The following is a 19,080-nucleotide window of genomic DNA, read 5'->3' on the forward strand; positions in this document are numbered from 1 at the left end:
TCAGCTAAACAGGACATTCATTTATTGGTCAAGCCTGACAGAGACCAAATTGAAAATTCCCAATCATATTTTACTTTAATGTTTCTAAAATAGCACTTATACTAAATTTATCTGGGGAGATAAATCAGTGAATTTCTGCCATTGACAATGAGCCATGTCTCCTAACAATACACAAATGTGGACTGGAATTTGATGCGGCTCAGGGTGGTAAATTGGTCATCAAGCAAAAGAGATTTTACTGTAAAACATTTCTTGTGTTTTCTCATACACTTACCCAGACTCCAGCTTCAATGTCATACTAGTACTGGATTTAGAAGCATGCAAGTCCCTCATCTGAACTTGAAGAGAAACTTTGAAACGGCAATTCGGAATCTCCCAGACACACCTGTTATGATCTTACCTTGTCCCCGCTCCGCTGTCAGCGTTGTCTGCCAGCTGTGTCCTCTCTGGCGGTTCAGCGCTGTCTCCCGATGGCGCCCCCGCACTTCCGGGTTCTCCCAGCGTCAAGTCATGTGACTCCTGGGCAGGGAATTCAAATCTCTATATCTACTCTGCTCTGACACACTACCTGTGTCAGAGCAATGTGTTTCCTGTTCCTGTGTACCTGACTCCTGTGATCCTGCTCCCTGTGTACTCCCATATTCCTTTTACTCCTGTGTACCAACCTGGCTGTGACCTGACTACTCTTTGGCTTTATCCCTGGCACCGCGAATTGGCCTGACTATCCCATGTACCGACCCGGCTTTGTTACTGACAACTTTCTGGATTTCCCTCTGGCACCGTATACCTGATGACCTCCTGTGTACCGACCCGGCTGTGTTTCTACTCCTCTGGATCCATCTCCTGCTATGCACACAACTGACTCCGTGCATCTAACCGGTTACTGCTCCAAACCTCCAAACCCTGGAATTCACGGTTAGTGCCTGTATTTGCATCACCTTGTTATATTGACTGTTTGACTACCCATCACTTAGAGCCTTGTCCCTTACGTCAGTAGGCCAAACTGTGGGCCGCGACCTGCGGGTCTTCGGCAGCAAAGTCCACCTTGCGGTGGTTCTTGGTGAAGACCGGAAGGCCGTTAGACTCCGCGCCCTAGGTAAGCCTGTGCAAATACTGACTAAGGAATCAGAACCGTAACCATTTGCTCTGACCCCTAATCTAACTGATGGAAGCGTCAGGAAATCCCTCCGCTAGGGAACTACTGGATCACTTAGCTGTCCGGGTTGAAGACCAGGGGAAGAATCAAGAACAGTTATTACAGATTCTGCAGACTCTGTCTAACAGGTTGGACACGCTCCAAGGTACGGTCTCTGCTCAAGCAGTTCAGTTGGCAGCCCCTACTCCTCCGGCTGTTCCGGCTCCACAATTTGCTCCCTCTCAGAGCAGCCCTGCCGCTATTGCTCCAGCCATCTCTCAACTCTGCATACCTAACCCACCTAAGTTCAATGGGGATCCTAAGGAATGCCGAGGGTTCTAGAACCAGTGTGCTATTCAATTTGAACTACAGCCCGGTAACTTTCCTACAGAGAAAACTAAAGTCGCTTATATAATCTCCTTGTTGTCTGGTCAAGCGCTTGCCTGGGCTTCTCCTCTTTGGGAACATGATGATCCTACCCTTCATAATTGTGCCACTTTTCTGGAAACCTTCAGACGCATCTTTGATGAACCCAGACGTGTCTCCAGTGCCGCTTCAGGACTCCTCCGTCTACGCCAAGGTACCCTTACTCTGGGCCAGTACGCTCTCCAATTTCGCACTATGGCGGCTGAGCTACGTTGGAACAATGAAGCTTTGGTGGCCACGTTTTGGCAAGGCTTGTCAGATCGTATGAAGGACGAGTTAGCGGCCCGAGAGTTACCCACTACTCTGGACGAATTGATTTCTCTCTGTAACCAGATTGATATCCGGTTCCGTGAACTCACTGAAGAGAAAGTTCCCGTCGATCCACATTCCGCTTGGCTCCCCGGTTTCAGAGTCCAATTACTCCTGAGGAAGAGCCTATGCAGTTAGGAAGGGCACGTTTATCCCAGGAGGAAAGAGAGAGGCGACTCAAGAACCGTTTGTGCCTCTATTGCGGAGAACCCGGTCATGTTCTGAGCCAGTGTGGGAGGCGTCCGCTAAACGACCGGACCTAACTGACGTTGGAGAGGCTAAGTTAGGTATGTCTATTCCCTCTCCTGTGGATTCTAGTTTTTCTATCCAAGTACTTCTGCGATATATTGATAAACAACTGTCTTTTCCAGCACTTATTGACTCCGGTGCAGCGGGGAACTTTCTTCGAGCTGACATCGTAGAGAGGTTGTCGTTACCCATGCAACCATTGGATCCACCTGTCGCTATTATAGCTATAGACAGCAGCCGTATTATTGGAGGATCCATTAAGAACAGAACTGTCAACCTTTCTCTACGCATCGGAGCCTTACACACTGAAGAAATCTCCTTTCTAGTCATCCCGAAGGCCATCAACCCTGTGATTCTAGGCCTACCTTGGCTCAGACTTCACTCCCCCACTCTAGATTGGCAGAAGCCTGAAGTTCTTGCATGGGGTCCAGGATGTCATTCCAGATGTCTTCCCAAGATTCATAGACCCGCTATGGCCGGTCCTTCCACATCCTCCGGTATTCCTCCTCAATATCATTCATTTTCTGACGTCTTTTGTGAAAAGGAGGCTTCCAAGTTACCCCCACACAGACCTTGGGATTGCGCCATTGAATTGTTGCCTGACAAGATACCACCCAGAGGACGTGTATTTCCATTGTCTTTACCCGGATCTGATGCTATGTCCCTATATATCAAGGAGAATTTGAACAGGGGTTTTATCCGAAAATCCTCGTCACCAGCAGGAGCCGGTTTCTTTTTTGTAAAAAAGAATGGTGGATTGCGTCCTTGTATAGACTACCGTGGTCTCAACGCCATGACTAAGAAGAACAGGTACCCCTTGCCATTGATCTCTGAACTCTTCGATAGGGTCAAGGGAGCATCTATATTTTCTAAACTTGATTTGAAAGGGGCCGACAACCTAATCCGTATCAAACAGGGGGATGAATGGAAAACAGCGTTCAATACGCACAATGGGCATTTTGAGTACCTGGTTATGCCATTTGGACTTTGCAACGCCTCTGCTGTTTTCCAAAATTTCATTAACGAGATTTTTTCAAGACTTCCTGTATCGATTTATTATGATTTATCTGGATGATATCCTGATTTTTTCTCCTGATATGGTTACTCATCGCCATCATGTCTCCTTAGTTCTTCAACGCCTTCGCTCACATCATCTATATTGTAATTTGGACAAGTGTGTCTTTGAAAAAACGCATCTTCCTTTTCTTGGTCACGTGGTTTCTGGCTCCGGATTACGTATGGACCCTGAGAAGTTAAAGGCAATTTCTGAATGGCCCCAACCGGTAGGACTCAAGGCCATCCAGCGTTTCGTTGGATTTTCGAATTATTACCGCCACTTTATCAAAGTGTTTTCTTCCGTGATTGCACCCATCACCTCCTTGACCAAGAAGTCCGCCAATGCTAAAACTTGGCCACCGGAGGCCGTGGAAGCCTTCAAGTACCTTAAGGAAGCCTTCATCTCGGCTCCTATTCTTCAGCAACCTGATCCTTCTTTCCCTTTTTTCCTCGAGGTAGATGCATCCTCTACTGGAGTGGGATCCATCTTGTCTCAGAAAAATTCTACTGGAAAATTTTCTCCCTGTGGCTTTTCTCGTAAATTTTCGGCTACCAAAAAAAACTATGGCATTGGAGATAGAGAACTCCTCGCTATCAAATTGGCCTTGGAAGCTTGGAGACATCATTTGGAAGGAGCCAGATTTCATGTTACTATTTTTACAGATCACAAGAACTTGCTGTATTTACAAACTGCATCTTGGCTCAATCCTCGTCAGGCCAGATGGTCCCTATTTTTCTCCCGCTTTGATATGATCATTACCTTCAGACCAGGGTCCAAGAACAAGAAGGCAGACACTCTCTGTCGTTCCTTCGACTCCATGGATACAGAAGAAGAGGGTTCTAGACCCATCCTAGATCCAGAATGTATTCTGGCTACTACTCCCACTCACTTTATTATTCCTCACGGGAAAACTTTGGTTCCTCCACATCTTCAATCAAAACTCCTTAAATGGGCTCATGCCTCTCGTTTTTCTGGTCATGCCGGTATAAAGAAAACCTTGGAATTTATCTCCCGTGGTTATTGGTGGCCATCTATCCACTCGGACGTTCGACAGTTTGTGACGGCATGTCCCACTTGTGCTCAGAACAAAGTTCCTCGTCAAGCTCCATACGGTCTGCTGCAACCTCTACCGATTCCAGATCGACCTTGGAGTCATCTTTCCATGGATTTTATCACAGATTTACCCTCCTCCAGAGGTTTCTCAGTAGTATGGGTGGTCACTGATCGCCTTTCCCGGGCCGCTCATTTTGTGGCATTAAAAGGTCTCCCTTCTGCTCCTGTTCTGGCTCAACTCTTCATCAAAGAGATTTTCTGCCTACATGGCTGTCCAGATATTATCGTTTCTAATCGGGGAACTCAGTTCGTGGCAAGATTTTGGAGGGCTTTTTCTCGTCTCTGTGGAATTAAGTTGAATTTCTCTTCTGCATATCATCCTCAAAGTAATGGTCTCACTGAAAGGACGAATCAAGAATTGGAGAAATTTCTCAGATGTTTCATTTCAGCTAAACATGATGATTGGGTCGATTTATTACCTTGGGCAGAATTCACTCACAATAATAATTCGCATGATTCTACCTCCACTTCTCCCTTTTTTGCTCTTCAGGGATTTCATCCTAAAGTTCCACCCTTCAAGGATCTACCCGCTTCTGGAGTTCCTGCAGTTGATTCCCTTCTATCGGACTTCTCGGCTAGGTGGGATCTTATTGAACGCAAATTGCTTCACACATCTGCCATCAGTAAAAAAGCATTTGACAAAAGAAGACCATCTCCATTACTTGCTCCTGGTGACAAAGTATGGTTGTTTACGAAGAATCTTCGCTTGCTGGTTCCCTCTAGGAAATTCGCTCCCCCATTTATTTGGCCCCTTCAAGATCATAGAGGTCGTTAATCCGGTGGCCTTTAGATTAAAGTTACCTCCTACCTTGAGGATTCCCAATGTGTTTCACATTTCCCTTCTCAAGCCACTTGTTATTAACAAGTTTTTCTCTTCCAAAAAACCTCCTGCTGCTATTTCTGCGCTAGATCAGGAATTTGAGGTTAAGGAGATTCTAAATTCTCGGATTTCCAGAGGTTCCTTACAGTTCCTGGTTGATTGGAAAGGCTACGGTCCTGAAGAGCGTTCTTGGATTCCTGCATGAGATCTTTATGCTCCAAGTTTGTTGAAGAGATTCCATAGCAAGTTCCCTCAAAAGCCTTATAGGTTGTCTGGAGGCCGCCCCTGAAGGGGGGGTACTGTTATGATCTTACCTTGTCCCCGCTCTGCTGTCAGCGTTGTCTGGCAGCTGTGTCCGCTCTGGCGATTCAGCGCTGTCTCCCGATGGCGCCCCCGCACTTCCGGGTTCTCCCAGCGTCAAGTCATGTGACTCCTGGGCAGGGAATTCAAATCTCTATACTCTGCTCTGACACACTACCTGTGTCAGAGCAATGTGTTTCCTGTTCCTGTGTACCTGACTCCTGTGATCCTGCTCCCTGTGTACTCCCATATTCCTTTTACTCCTGTGTACCAACCTGGCTGTGACCTGACTACTCTTTGGCTTTATCCCTGGCACCGCGAATTGGCCTGACTAATCCGTAAACCGACCCAGCTGTGTTACTGACAACTCTCTGGATTTCCCTCTGGCACCGTATACCTGATGACCTCCTGTGTACCGACCCGGCTGTGTTTCTACTCCTCTGGATCCATCTCCTGCTACGCACACAACTGACTCCGTGCATCTAACCGGTTACTGCTCCAAACCCTGGAATTCACGGTTAGTGCCTGTATTTGCATCACCTTGTCATATTGCCTGTTTGACTACCCATCACTTAGAGCCTTCTCCCTTACGTCAGTAGGCTAACCTGGGGGCTGCGACCTGCGGTTCTTCGGCAGCAAAGTCCACCCTACATTGCGGTGGTTCTTGGTGAAGGCCGTTAGACTCCGATCCCTAGGTAAGCCTGTGCAAATACTGACTAAGGCATCAGAACCGTAACAACACCATGATCAGTAAAAGGCAAAGTTGATTAATTAACAGCAACATGGAAGGAACCGTTAGACAAGCAAGTCATGGTGTGTCAAGGAGTTACCCAAGTGTGGCTTTAACAATTGTTTTAGTTATCAACATAGTGCAATTACTGTTTGTTCCCAATTGTAAAGTGCTAGGGAATCTGATGGTGCTATATAAATAAATGTTGATGAATATTTGGGACAGATTATTTCATTGTTCTAATCAACCTGAAGTGGAAAGGAAATGATTTCCAGCCCTTTATATCTAAAATACTAGCTTGAGAAAAAACAGAAATGGCTAGCTTTACACTCGGTCAAGACTGATTTAATTTTCTTTTTATTGTTTATTGTATTTAGATGAAATATAATAAAACAAGAAGGTTAAAAAAAAAAGTTTGTGAGGAGTCACATTCATATGGTTGTGTCAAAGCTGTTGTAAATCTTTTAAGTTGTCAAAGTGCTTATCATTTTGGTGTATTTTTTTAGTCAGTGATTCTTGCGGTGGGCTCTCTATACCACCACTCTGGACTTCTCTCTTTCGTTTTCGAACAAGGTCATTTTCTCCCTCACCAATCTTTCCCTCAGGAAGCCCTAGCGTACGGAGACAAACAATGGCTGCAGTCTGTTCTGCAATCTTTTTTGACTTGTCCCTGAAATAAAAGAAAAACATGTTTGCATGGACAACATAAAATGCATGTTTCACATTACTTAAAAAGTGTGATTTAAAAGATGCAACTGTTAGCAGTGAAATAACAAAACATACACACTTGTGGCAAACAGGACCTAAGATGTGACAGAGACTGCATCATGTTTACCCTTCTTGTGCCAATAAAGCAGATTTATCCTTCATTCAACTGCATTCATCTTTCATCATTATCATCATCAGTTATTTATATAGCACCACTAATTCCGCAGCACTGTACAGAGAATTCACTCACATCAGTTCCTACCCCAATGGAGCTTATAATCTATATTACCTAACACACACACAGACAGAGAGAAACTAAGGTCAATTTAATAGCAGACAAATAACCTACTATTGTGTTTTTGGAGCGTGGAAGGAAACAAGATCATTTCATCATATTTTTCAAAATAGCATCTTGACTTAGGAGAGCACTATATTATTAGAGTATTTTTCCTTGTTTTATTTCTTCAGCCTGCTATTGATAATTTATAATTCTGCAGTGTCATGGACTACCATTGCACCCTCAGAGAGATTTTGAAAAGGAAACAGTGATTTGTTGAAGGACAGGTAAGAAAAAATTACATCAGATGCACGCTTAAATGAGATGAAGTCGAAATGCCAACAGTCAAAATGTCAACATTCAAAATGTCTACACCATAAACGGAATGTTGACTTGTTCAATGTCCAGTTAAAATGTTGACATAAAATATTGACACATTTGACACACTCATAATGCCTACAGGGTTGTAATGTTGACATTGAAAATGCTGACATTAATGTAAAAAAACATAAATGTAAATAAATGTAATAAATACCCTGCAATAAATGTGAAAATAGAAAACCTAAGTGTAACCAGAAACAGCTTTACCAAAACTAGTATTGCAGTTTTTATTTGCAGACCCAGTCTCTCTAGGATATCCATCCCTAGCTGACCGGCCTGTGCCACCAACCCAGGCTGGCAAAGCCCAGTAAATTCAGGGGGCCCCCGCTCTTTTTGTCACCCCAATTTCGCTAGAACCAGAGTAGGTTAAGCTGTTTTTTTTTACATTTATTGCTTTTTTTTAACATCTAGTTATGTCAACATTTTGAATGTCAACATTCTGACCCTGTAGACATTATGTCAGTGTGTCAACATTTTAGATATCAACAATTTGAATGTCTACTCGTTATGCATGTAAACATTTTAACTGTGTAGACATTATGAATGTAGATATTTCATACCCCACAAACTTAGGCTTCTAGGTGAGGGACTTGCGGCACAGCCACAATTTATATAATTTTACCAACTGTTGTATATATCTTTTTTTTATATAGTGGGTTTGGTGCTCTAGGAATGATCGATCCCGCGCTGGTCTCATGGGGGCGGCACTGACTGTCACTGTGCAGGCAGACAGCCTGACAGCACATAAGATGCTGTCAGCTGTCAATTGTGGAGAAATATTTTGGTGGTATTGATGTACTGAAGGTTATTTGGAGAAAAAAAGAGAAATTTATACAGAACTACTAATACTAAAGCGCCCTCTATGTTATTGCATAATTGAAGACTTCTTGATGAGGTACAGCATTTCTTAATTTAAAGCTCCCTCTATGTTATTGCATTATTGAGAACTACTTATTCTGTTTGGATTTTTAGGGAAGTTAAGTGGCATGCAAAATGACGAGCCAGAGCAGGTCATCTATTACAAAACGACAAATCGGATTTGGACTATGTATTTCATGAAGAGTGTGCCCCTCTATGAAAGGTGATAAAAAATATGACCAGCAAAAAAATATTAAACATAAATCAGAAGTCTCAAAACTCTTGACATCATTAAAAAAAAATGTAAGATAGAATCAATTTTCCCAAATGTTGAAATAGTGTAGCACCTCTTTTTACATATGGCAGACACTAATTAGAAAGATCTGTTTTTGCTTAAAAGGAGGTTAAAAAAAACTACATGCTGTCATCTTTACATAAAAAAAAAAAGCTCACCGATCTTGCACTACTATTCATTGAATGCAACTTCATGCAGAGCTTGAAGTATGATGATATAATACAAAAGTTTGCCTATTCTAAAGCAAGAAAAATTAAATGATTATTTGGCGCTCACACATACTATCCAAATTTGAAGTAATACAAGAAATGTAAAATGTGTTTAATAGACCATGGCTTTACAATTAATATATGTATTGTGAATAACCAATGCTTCTACAGTATATAGATACTTCTGTTGATTTCTCTTCACAATGTATGTGTGATTGATATTATAAAATTGTGAGCCGATGTAGCAGCTCCTGTTAATGCAGTCTAATGATCCATACGGTCCTTCTGTTTTGAGAAAAATTGAAGATAAATCTTAATCCAGTTGTGTAAAATAGTAATATCTAAACAATAACCTTCTGTAGTAGTTTTAATAGCCTTCAATAACATCTCCATGCAATCAGTGCAGCTCGTCTGATGTCTCTGCTGGCCACCTGTTCACTGCTTGTATTCGTTGGTTCTGTTTTTATAGCCTGTGTCCGCTCTCTTTCTCACAGTCTCCTCTTCCGGATTTTTCACTCACACAAGCATGGAGAGAAAATTAACGGGAGAACGCTGTGAAGTATTTTCTTTTATTCCCTGCTCCCAGTTTACACTTCACATAGATTTAAAACAGCATAAAAATAAAGATAGGTTCTTATTGGTATATACCTTAATGTTAATCAAATGTCTGTCTGTCTGTACCAACGCGTTTCATGCCCAGGCTTTTTCAAGGGAATGCAAGTTCTTTGGAAATCAGCCTTAAATATCCATCTAATTAGGTGATTAATTCACCTGTGTTGTGTCGGGAGGTCCAGCTTGTTAATCTGCATACAGCGCAGATGTTGAGGATTGAAATAGTGCACTATAAAATCATGGGAAGTAAATAGTAACAAAAACATTACAAATAATCATAAAATGTAACTCCTTTATTTGCTTTGTATTACCAACCTACATACATATGTGTCCAATGCTAACCACGTATAATCTTAGCAGTGATACCGATCTGTACAAAAATGGCTGTAATCTATTTATTAAATGAACATGCAGAATTATCATAATATTAAAGGATATCTGACATACTGTCATCGGCATATTGAATTTTTATCCATATAGGCGACTTAATATTTACACATAAACGCAATAAGAATTATATATTCTATATATTATAATAATTCTATAAGAAGCATGCAACCACTGTTTTGGAGATTGAAATCATATGAAACTGCCTAATTTGGTTACATAGAAACAATCCTTATACATATTATGAATAAATGCTGAAAAACAACCCACAACAGGATTAAATGAAACACACTATTAAGAATACATAATCCTAATCGTACTGCTGACCAGCTTCAAGTTTAACAATCATATATAAATAAGTATAGAGCATTTCCTGATGCTGCAATTTTTGTCCAGATCAGCAACGCTGCTAAGACTATGGGCCTGAGTCATTAAGGAGAGCAAAGCAAAAAAAAGGAGTAACTTTGCACCTGGGCAAAACCATGTTGCATTGGAGGGGGAGGCAAATTTAAAATGTAGAGACAGATTTATAGTTGGGGTAGGGCTTGTCCTAGATCAACTTTACATTTCAGTGTAGAAATAAAGCTTTGTTGTATTTGTGGGCCACATGAAAAAGCATCCAGTATTTTTCTTACATTCTAAATAATAAACTAACTTGCACCCCTTATAATATGGTTTGTTCAGGATCAAATTTACTCCTTTTTTTGCCTTGCTCTCCTTAATGACTCTATGGGGCATATTAAATTGTTGTTTTTTTGCGGCGCGGAAAAACTATTACCGTTAATACGGTAATATGTAGCTGGATTTCAGCTCGCGGCTCAGGGAGCTGCGAGCTTAAATCCAGCGAGTAAATTACTGTATTAACTGTTTTTCCGTGCACGTTTACCGTAATAACGCTAATCGGGCGCGGACCGCGGGATTTTCCGAGTTTCCGCCGACAATTGCATATGCCCCTATATGTGGTTAGCATTGAACAAATATGTATGTAGATTGGTATTACAAAACAGATAAAAGAGTTACATTTTTTTAATTATTTTTAATGTAAATTAACAAGCCGGAGCGCCCGGCACAACCCAGGTTAATTAATTACCTAATTTAATCGGTAATCAAAGCTGATATTCAAAGAAATCACATTTCCTTGAAAAAGTCCAGGCAGCAGATAAAACACATTAGAACAACAGACAGACATTTGATAACATCAAGAGACATACCGATAAGAACCTATCTTCAATTTTATGCTATTTTAAATTTATGTTAATGTGAGTGTAACTTGGAAGCAGGAAATAAAAGAAAATACTTTTACAGACTTCACGATATTCTCCCCTTAATTTTCTCTCCTGTCCCTGCTTGTGTGAGCGAAAAATCCTTAAGAGGAGACCGTGCGAAAGACAGCGGACACAGGCTGTAAGAACAGAACTAGTGAATACAAGCAGTGAACAGGTGGCCAGCAGAGACATCCGGCGAGCAGCACTGACAACTGGATCAAGGTTTATCTTCAATTTCTGTTAAACCAGAGGGAATGTTTGGATCTCTGAATAAATATGAACTCCTACAATAAATCTGTATGTCTGAGCGCCAAATAATAATTGAATATATCTATTACGTTAGGAGTGTGATTAACTCCTTATTTGTGCTGCTCACATGGTTGAATTGTTACTGAAGTGAGCAGTGCCAACCGTATAACTTGATTAGTAAAGCAAGAAAAAGGAGCTTGATGTGAACTGGTACTTTGAATTCTAACATTTTAGTCCTGATTTTAAATGAAAACAATGCAGCTTAAATTCTTCAATGCAGTTTTGAAGCCTGGTAGCCGCTATGTGCTGTAGAAACGGTGAGTTTGAAGACTACATTTATTTTAAATTACCTACTATTAATCTATGTTTCTATATTATTGAAGGCAGTAAAGAAAATCAAGCATTTGAAATGAAAATACAATTTGCATGAGCAATTAATAATTGAATCTGTAGTAAATTTAGACACATAATTACAAATCTGTTGCTGAATACGAGCGTAAGCATTGGTGGGGAGTAGCTACTGGTATATTAACCTAGGGCAACTGAAACCATTTATCAGGTCCTGCTTAATGATGCTTAATTTTGTATTTAAAAAATATAAAAAAAAAACAAATTGCTGCTTTATTGTGCACAAGGGGAGGCAATATGGCAAAACTACTACTGCAGATGGATTATGATTGTGGAGTTGGGAAGTTTATTAAATGAATTACGTTCCCCCATTTTTATAGATGAGCAATTTGAAGAAGCATTATGTTTGTTCTTTATCTCACTGAAATATTAATACAGTTCTCAACACTATATAGTTCACATAATACATTTGATTTTATTTAATATTACAAGGTTTAGATGCATATTTCTTTTGGATAGACTTTTCTCTTTATTATCCTATTCACTTCTTTTTTGAAGTTATTACAATATTTCCAAAAAGTGACATTGCAGGCATTTCAAGTTCAACTTGGTGAAAAGGTCAATGAAATGTAAACTATTTGATAAAGAGACGTAAAAAAAAAGTGAATAGGCCCAAGGCACTTAGTGACTCTCAATTAGAGATGGGCGGGCTCGGTTCCCCGAGAACCGAACCCGCCTGAACTTCAGGTATCCGAGAACCTAGCCGAGCAGGCTCGGTACTCTCCCGCCTATTCGGAATTGAAAACGAGGCAAAATGGCATTGTGACGTCGTCGGATCTCGGTTCTCGCGATGTTTCAAATGCATAAATATCCGCCTCCACAGCAATCCATTGCCGTTTGACAGAGGGAGAGAGAAGGGTTAGGTCGCAGGATTAGAGCAGGGAGAGAACAGTTATTACAGCACTTATTACAGCAGGAAGAGAGCAGTTATTAGAGCAGGAAGAGAGGAGGCATTTTTGCAAACGTTACAAACTGTTTGGGGTGTCATATTCCCTCCTAAAGAAACTATTTTCTGTCTGCAGAAATTGTACTATACCAGCACAATTTATTTCTGAATGTGCACTACAAGTGTTGGGTGTCACATATTCCCCTGTAGTAAAAAGCTATTTTCTGGTGCTGAAATAATTATATACCAGCACTATATATTTCTGATTTTGCATTACGGGGGGTATTCAATTGTTAGCGAGTTTGTAATTTCGAGCGAGTTAAGTCTTTTTTTTTTTCTTATTTTCGAGCGCGGAAACTTCTCCCGCAATTCTAATCTTTTTTTTTTTTTACCGAAACGGTCTTATCGTGCTCCAACCGTTTGTCAATGTTAAAGTATAGGCTGGATGCGAACCCTCAGCGGATAAAGCTATTTAATTGTTTTTTAACGCTGTGGGTGAAACAGGCAAATCTGCTGTTTCATCTCGCACCTCCTTGGTCTGCTCAAATAAAAATTTTTTTTTATTAAGTTAAGAAAAATATACATTAAACTGAAAAAATAGGTGTAAAAGTTCATAAAAATAACCTAAATACTGAAAAGTACTATTTGTTAAAAAAAATAAAAGTGTAATAATTAATAATTTTTTGAAAGTTCCCCCTTTAAAAAAATCCATTAGTGGTGCATGTATTTAAACTTCTTTTTTTTTTTTTTTAAGGAGGGGGGGTGGTTGTGCCTGACCTCAGTTAGCTCTCAAAATGGTGAAAAGTAGCATGTTATTTATTTATTTTTTAAAACCAAAATCGTTTGCTCCCCACTCTATTTAGTCTTAAGCCTAGTGCTGGCAGGCTATTGCTGTGTGTGTTAAAATCTTTGAAAATTTTTGAGTAGGGTTCCCCCTATTTTAATTTAACCAGCACTAGGCAAACCAGCCGGGGTGATAGGCACTATAAGAGGGGGGGGGGGGGGGAAACGCAGTTTGGGTCCCACGGCCATAATGACTAAACACCCACAGACTGTTCAGCGCTGGCCTGGATTCCCTAGGGAGTGTGGTCCGCTGAAAAATGTAAGCGGGCCACCCCCTTAGGGACACCCAGCCCAGTGCCGATAGCACTAGGGCTCTTCCTACTACCCCATGGCTGTGGGTAGTAGGGTAATATATGGGGTTTTTGTATGAAAAAAAAAAACTACAAGCACCAGCGTACCATTGGCACCCAGGGCATGTTTGCACTTGTAGAACCACAAGTGCCAACATGCTCTTACACCCATGGCTGGCTGTGATCTGTAGTTCCACAAAGCAAAATGTTAAATAAAAGCACAACACCCTCATCCAACCACAAATCTTTATTAAAAATAATAAAACCCCAAGAAATATAGTAAACACCCTCATGTACACCATAGATTTTTATAAAAAGAAAAAAAAATTACTCACCATTGACGAAATCCTCAGTTTTATGATGCTTTACCTACACACACTCATTTACGCAAAGTCCCAACAAATATTTGTACCTTCAAAGAAATGTCCGGCTTGCCCACTGTCCCACAAATATTTGTACCTTACAAATGTTCATGCTTGGCCAGTGTTCAAGAAATGTTTGTAAATGCCCAAAAATTTACCTCCTTGTAAAATCTTTTAATCTGCTGTCCAGGGCGGGGCAGTGTTGCTTGCAGTGCTGGGGCCCTTCTTGATTGCAGTGTGGGGGCCCAATCTCCTTTGCAGTGCTGGGGTCCTTCTTGATTGCAGTGTAGGGGCCCAATCTCCTTTGCAGTGCTGGGGCTCTTCTTGATTGCATTAATTTTTTATACTATAACGACTGCCTTAACCACTCCTCATTTCAAACTCACTAGGACCAATAATAGAGCGCAAGGGGGTGGATGCAATGTTAACAATTGAATTGAGCGGTTTTTTTTTTAAAACGAGCGCTCGAACAGGAAAAAACGAGCGCAGGTTTGTTTTTTTTTTCAAGCGCGAGATTTACACCCGTCTCGTTAACAATTGAATATGCCCCTACAAGTGCTTGGGGTGTGACATTTTCCCCATTGCCCAAAAATCTATTTTCTGGTGTTGAAATTATTATATACCAGCAGTATATATTTCTGAATTTGCACTACAAGTGTTTGGGGTGTCATTAAAATGGATTCACTGCAGTCCACATATGAGCAGGATCAGCAAGCAGCTGCTGGCACCAGTCCTGATGGTAGTCTTCCATGTACGTCATCTGGTAAAGCTTATGTAAAAGTACAGTCTTTTTAAGTCAGGGAAAAAAAACACACCTAAAAATTATATTACCGTGTTGAAGAGAAAAGGAGGTGTAACTGATGACAAGTTAACTGCCGTGAAAAACAAAATTGCCAACATGCCATTCTATACACGCAGTGGCAAAGAAAGAATGAGGCCTGCGCCTTTCTCTATTAGTGCAAGATCTAAAAATGTTATGGAGCCTTCTTGTGGTAAGGTCACTCGTGACCAAGCAAGACCAAGTAATTTGGAGTCCAAAAGTGGTGCACAACTACTGTTGCGTGTGAAAGCTGAGCTGCAAGAAAACAGTAAGGCATTAGAGGAAAATGTATGCTCAGAATCAGAAATTACACCAATCCCTGAGGAGAGTCCATCCACGAGTGGTATGTGTAATCGTGACCATTCTGATAGTGTACTCATAAAGAAGGGCCCTTTTGGCATCTCTGCTGATGTGTGCCTGAACAGCCCCAGTGTAGCCAGTGATACACCAAGTGAGGATGACATTTTGGAATTAGAAGAGGATGAGGGGGAGATTTGTGTAGCCAACGAGGGCGCTGAGGATGTTGATGAGGATGTGGTTGTTTGTGTAAGTCCTGCACCAGTGGCAGCAGTGTGGCACCAGTGGCAGCAGTTTTGGCACGTGAGGTTCTGGCACCAAATTGCACTTTCCAAACAGGAGCAGGGATGACGCAGGTGGCAGACCACAACAGTTTGACATCTGGGCTGGTTTGAAAGATTTTACAGAAAAATGTGTGACCTTGTCCATAACTCCAACCAATCCTACTATTAACATGCAAAGGATGGTGGAGGATTATTTTCAAGAGTTAATTGATATGGAAATGTCAGACAGTCCCTTTCCATACTGGGAAGAAAAACAAGCCATTTGGAAAGCAATGTACAAACTTGCTTTGCAATACCTAAGCTGCCCACCCTCCAGTGTGTACTCAGAATGATTATTCAGCACAGCCTGGAACCTTGTCAGTGATCGACGTAGGAGGTTACTTCCGAAAAATGTGGAAAAGATGATGTTCATCAAAATGAACTACATCTTCCACGAGAAAGGCCTTTACCGGCAAATTCATCCAAGTACTGACACTTCTCTAATGGCGAATTCCAGCAGAGATGAATTAATAGTCTGTGATGATGATGTACACACTGATGAGGGTGAGGATGATGACAACATCTTTTTAAAACTTTCACTATAAGTGTAGGGTGTAATCTACCCCAAAGAGAAAATGGACTTGGGGCATTTCTATTTAACGTACAGTCTTTGCAGGCTGCTGTTTTGTAAATTTCACTATAAGTGTAGGGTGTAATCTAGACCCAAAGAGAAAAGCTGCTTTGGGCAGTTCTATTTATGTTACAGTCTTTGCAGGCTGCTTCTTTCTCTATTTAACTATAAATGTAGGGTGTAAAATACAGACAGACACCCAACTGCCTTTTTTGCTATCAATTTCAATAGCTCTTTTTAGACCGTTGCCTGCCACCCTGGATTGGTGTGTGTAGCTGTAGAATTAAGGAGGGACTAGCAGGGATTAAACTGTATTTTTCATAATTTGCACTAATAAGGTTTGCCAATAATATACACCCAAACAGAAAAGCTGCTTTGGGCATTTCTATTAAGCATACAGCCTTTGCAGGCTGTTTTTTTTATATTTAACTATAAGTGTAGGGTGTAATATACAGATAGACACCAAACTGCAGGGCCGTAACTAGGGCTGTGCGACAGGGGCGACCACCCAGGGCGTAACGCTGAAGGGGGGCGCAATTTAGGAATATTTTAGGTTAATTTGGTTAAAATTGAGGGCTAGGGGGGGCGGCATTTGTCTTTCTCACCCCCAGGCACTAGAATTCTAAGTTTTGGCTCTGCCAAACTGCCTTATTTGCTATGAATTTCGATCGCTCTTATTAGTGCATTGTCTGGCACCCTGGATTGGTGTCTGATAAAAGCACACATCCCGGAGGGATTTATTAGCTATAGAATTACCTCACTTATCCAAGAAACAGGTGGAGCGGTCATAAAAAATGTTTCCGAGATGTGGTAGGAACTGTCGTGTGTTTGAGTCATTGCTCTGTCGCTTACCATCCAGCCAGATCGTTGCAGTATTTGGCTGAAAGTGTATAAAAAGCATATTGTGACCTGCAAGATGGTCAAAATTAAATGGAAATGACTGCAAATTAGTGTTAGTGAGGTTAATAATAATGTAGGTACAAAATAATACCTAAATTATGTTATTTTAGCCCCCCCAAAAAATATTTTTTTAACAAATTGCAAAACAAAACCAAAACACGCAAGGGCGGTTTTGCCAAAACCAAAACCAAAACACAAAGGTAATCCAGATCCAAAACCAAAACACAGGGGTCAGTGATCATCTCTACTCTCAATACAAAATTTTAATTGTGAACACACAGATATAATCACATACAGTACGCTGTTCCCCATCCAATGGCACCTATTTGCAGATGCAAATCCTAGAAAATATTTAAAAGACAGAAGCGCCACTCATAGTGTAGATAAAACTTTAAATATTACAATATCATAAGTGAATAGTGTCCACATACCAAAAGAAAATAGATTTTTTATTTTAGCAGCGCAAATACCAGCAAGTAGGCTTCAGTTCCAGCAAATATGTGACATTTTGACATTTATGTTGTGGATTTATGGTAGAATATTCTTTGACTCATATGGGCTAATGCCCGTTATTGCCTGTTAAGGGTGAAAGTGACATCAGACTGTGGGACGGAAGTGAGCGGATTCAAAGGGCGGAAGTGGAGTACGGTCACGGAACAGGCTGCATATATTGGTTGGAGTTTGTCTTTTGTCATAATTATGTGGATCTATATAAGGATCCTTATCTCAATGCTCAACATAACCCTTTCGATAGTCACAATGACGAAACGCGTCAAGTATCGAAGTCAGCAAATTGGATAAAGTCATTTCAATTAATATTGAGCAAACTCTGTTGTCTTTGTCTGAAAAGATGCGTAGAGCACGCTACGGCGTGGAAGGGCGTATCCAGCAGCAACACGTGGCAATAACAGTTTTTAGACTTTTATACACATTCCCACAAACACACACATTTGTAATTAGTACACATTAATTATAGTTGCAACACAGTGATTTATGTCAAAATATAGTAGTATTTATGTTTAATATTCTAAGTTATATGCATGTTAGTAAAACATAAGGTTCAGGTTCTAGGAAATGTGTCATGTCTGGTATCATTTTAATCCCCTATTCATCAGCAGTTGTCTGGTTCTATCGCCGAAGAGATCGCACACTGCATACTCTAGTTAGCGATTTTAGGGAATAAATGTTTTAAAGTGATACTGACTATAAAATGCTGATAAATTAGTTGAAACTGGATTCTGGGCGGGAAAGTCGGAGCACATCCCCTGGAGAGATGACCCCCACCTTTGGATATTTTGGTTTGAACTGGCCTATGATCAGCAACATCCTGGACCTTCCCAAAACCTGGACCAATAGAAGCAAGCAACATCATCTGCATTGTTTTACTGAATTTCCGACTACATATAAGCAGGAGCTCTTGATCTAGTGACCAGTCTTCTTTGACCACAGACTTTAGACCTGAATGACTGTTCACTGGATCCAGGGCGCCTGCGATAAGTAACGGCTGTACTTATTTTATTTCGCTTGAATTATTCTGCTACTTTTAGATAATAAATCTTTGTGCAATGGAAACACAAATCGAGATTCGACAATCGTTATTGGATAGCGACAAAAGAGGCATAACAGCACTTACCTGGAACATCTGACTACATTAGCCTGCCTATAGAACTGCTTTGAAGCCTGAAAGCGGTTTCCTGTCATCGTCCTTGGCACACTATTGTGCAAGCTTATTGATAAGCTTGCATTTTCTTTAATAATGTACAGGCATTTGTATGCCTTATTATTGTTTTTACTGTATATAATTCATATTACATATTTTATACTGAGAGCCTGATATGTCTGTCACTCTATAAAGGGCATACTACACTACAGTACTTTTTTCTGAGTTACAGCCCTCCCTTAGAATATATACATTAAATTACTTTGCTTTTTATGACACAGGAAGGCACTGGATTATATATATATATATATATATATATATATATATATATATAATATTA

General features: G+C 40.7%; 1 protein-coding gene across 3 annotated transcripts in view; it reads right to left on the reverse strand.

Annotated features, from left to right (window-relative positions):
• Nucleotides 1–6,479: 6,479 nt before the first annotated feature.
• The window catches only part of DUS2 (dihydrouridine synthase 2), a 326,095-nt gene continuing 313,494 nt past the window's right edge, over nt 6,480–19,080 (reverse strand). For 2 of the 3 annotated variants that reach the window (XM_075188820.1, XM_075188819.1), the window contains exon 16: nt 6,480–6,809. In XM_075188820.1, the coding sequence (XP_075044921.1) occupies nt 6,584–6,809 (226 nt within the window). In that variant the 3' untranslated portion in view covers nt 6,480–6,583. The remainder of the gene's footprint in view (nt 6,810–19,080) is intronic. The other variant, XM_075188822.1, reaches the window with a different exon arrangement.

The sequence above is a fragment of the Mixophyes fleayi genome, chromosome 10 (assembly GCF_038048845.1).
Source record: "Mixophyes fleayi isolate aMixFle1 chromosome 10, aMixFle1.hap1, whole genome shotgun sequence".
In the NCBI taxonomy this organism is placed as follows: Eukaryota; Metazoa; Chordata; class Amphibia; order Anura; family Limnodynastidae; genus Mixophyes; species Mixophyes fleayi.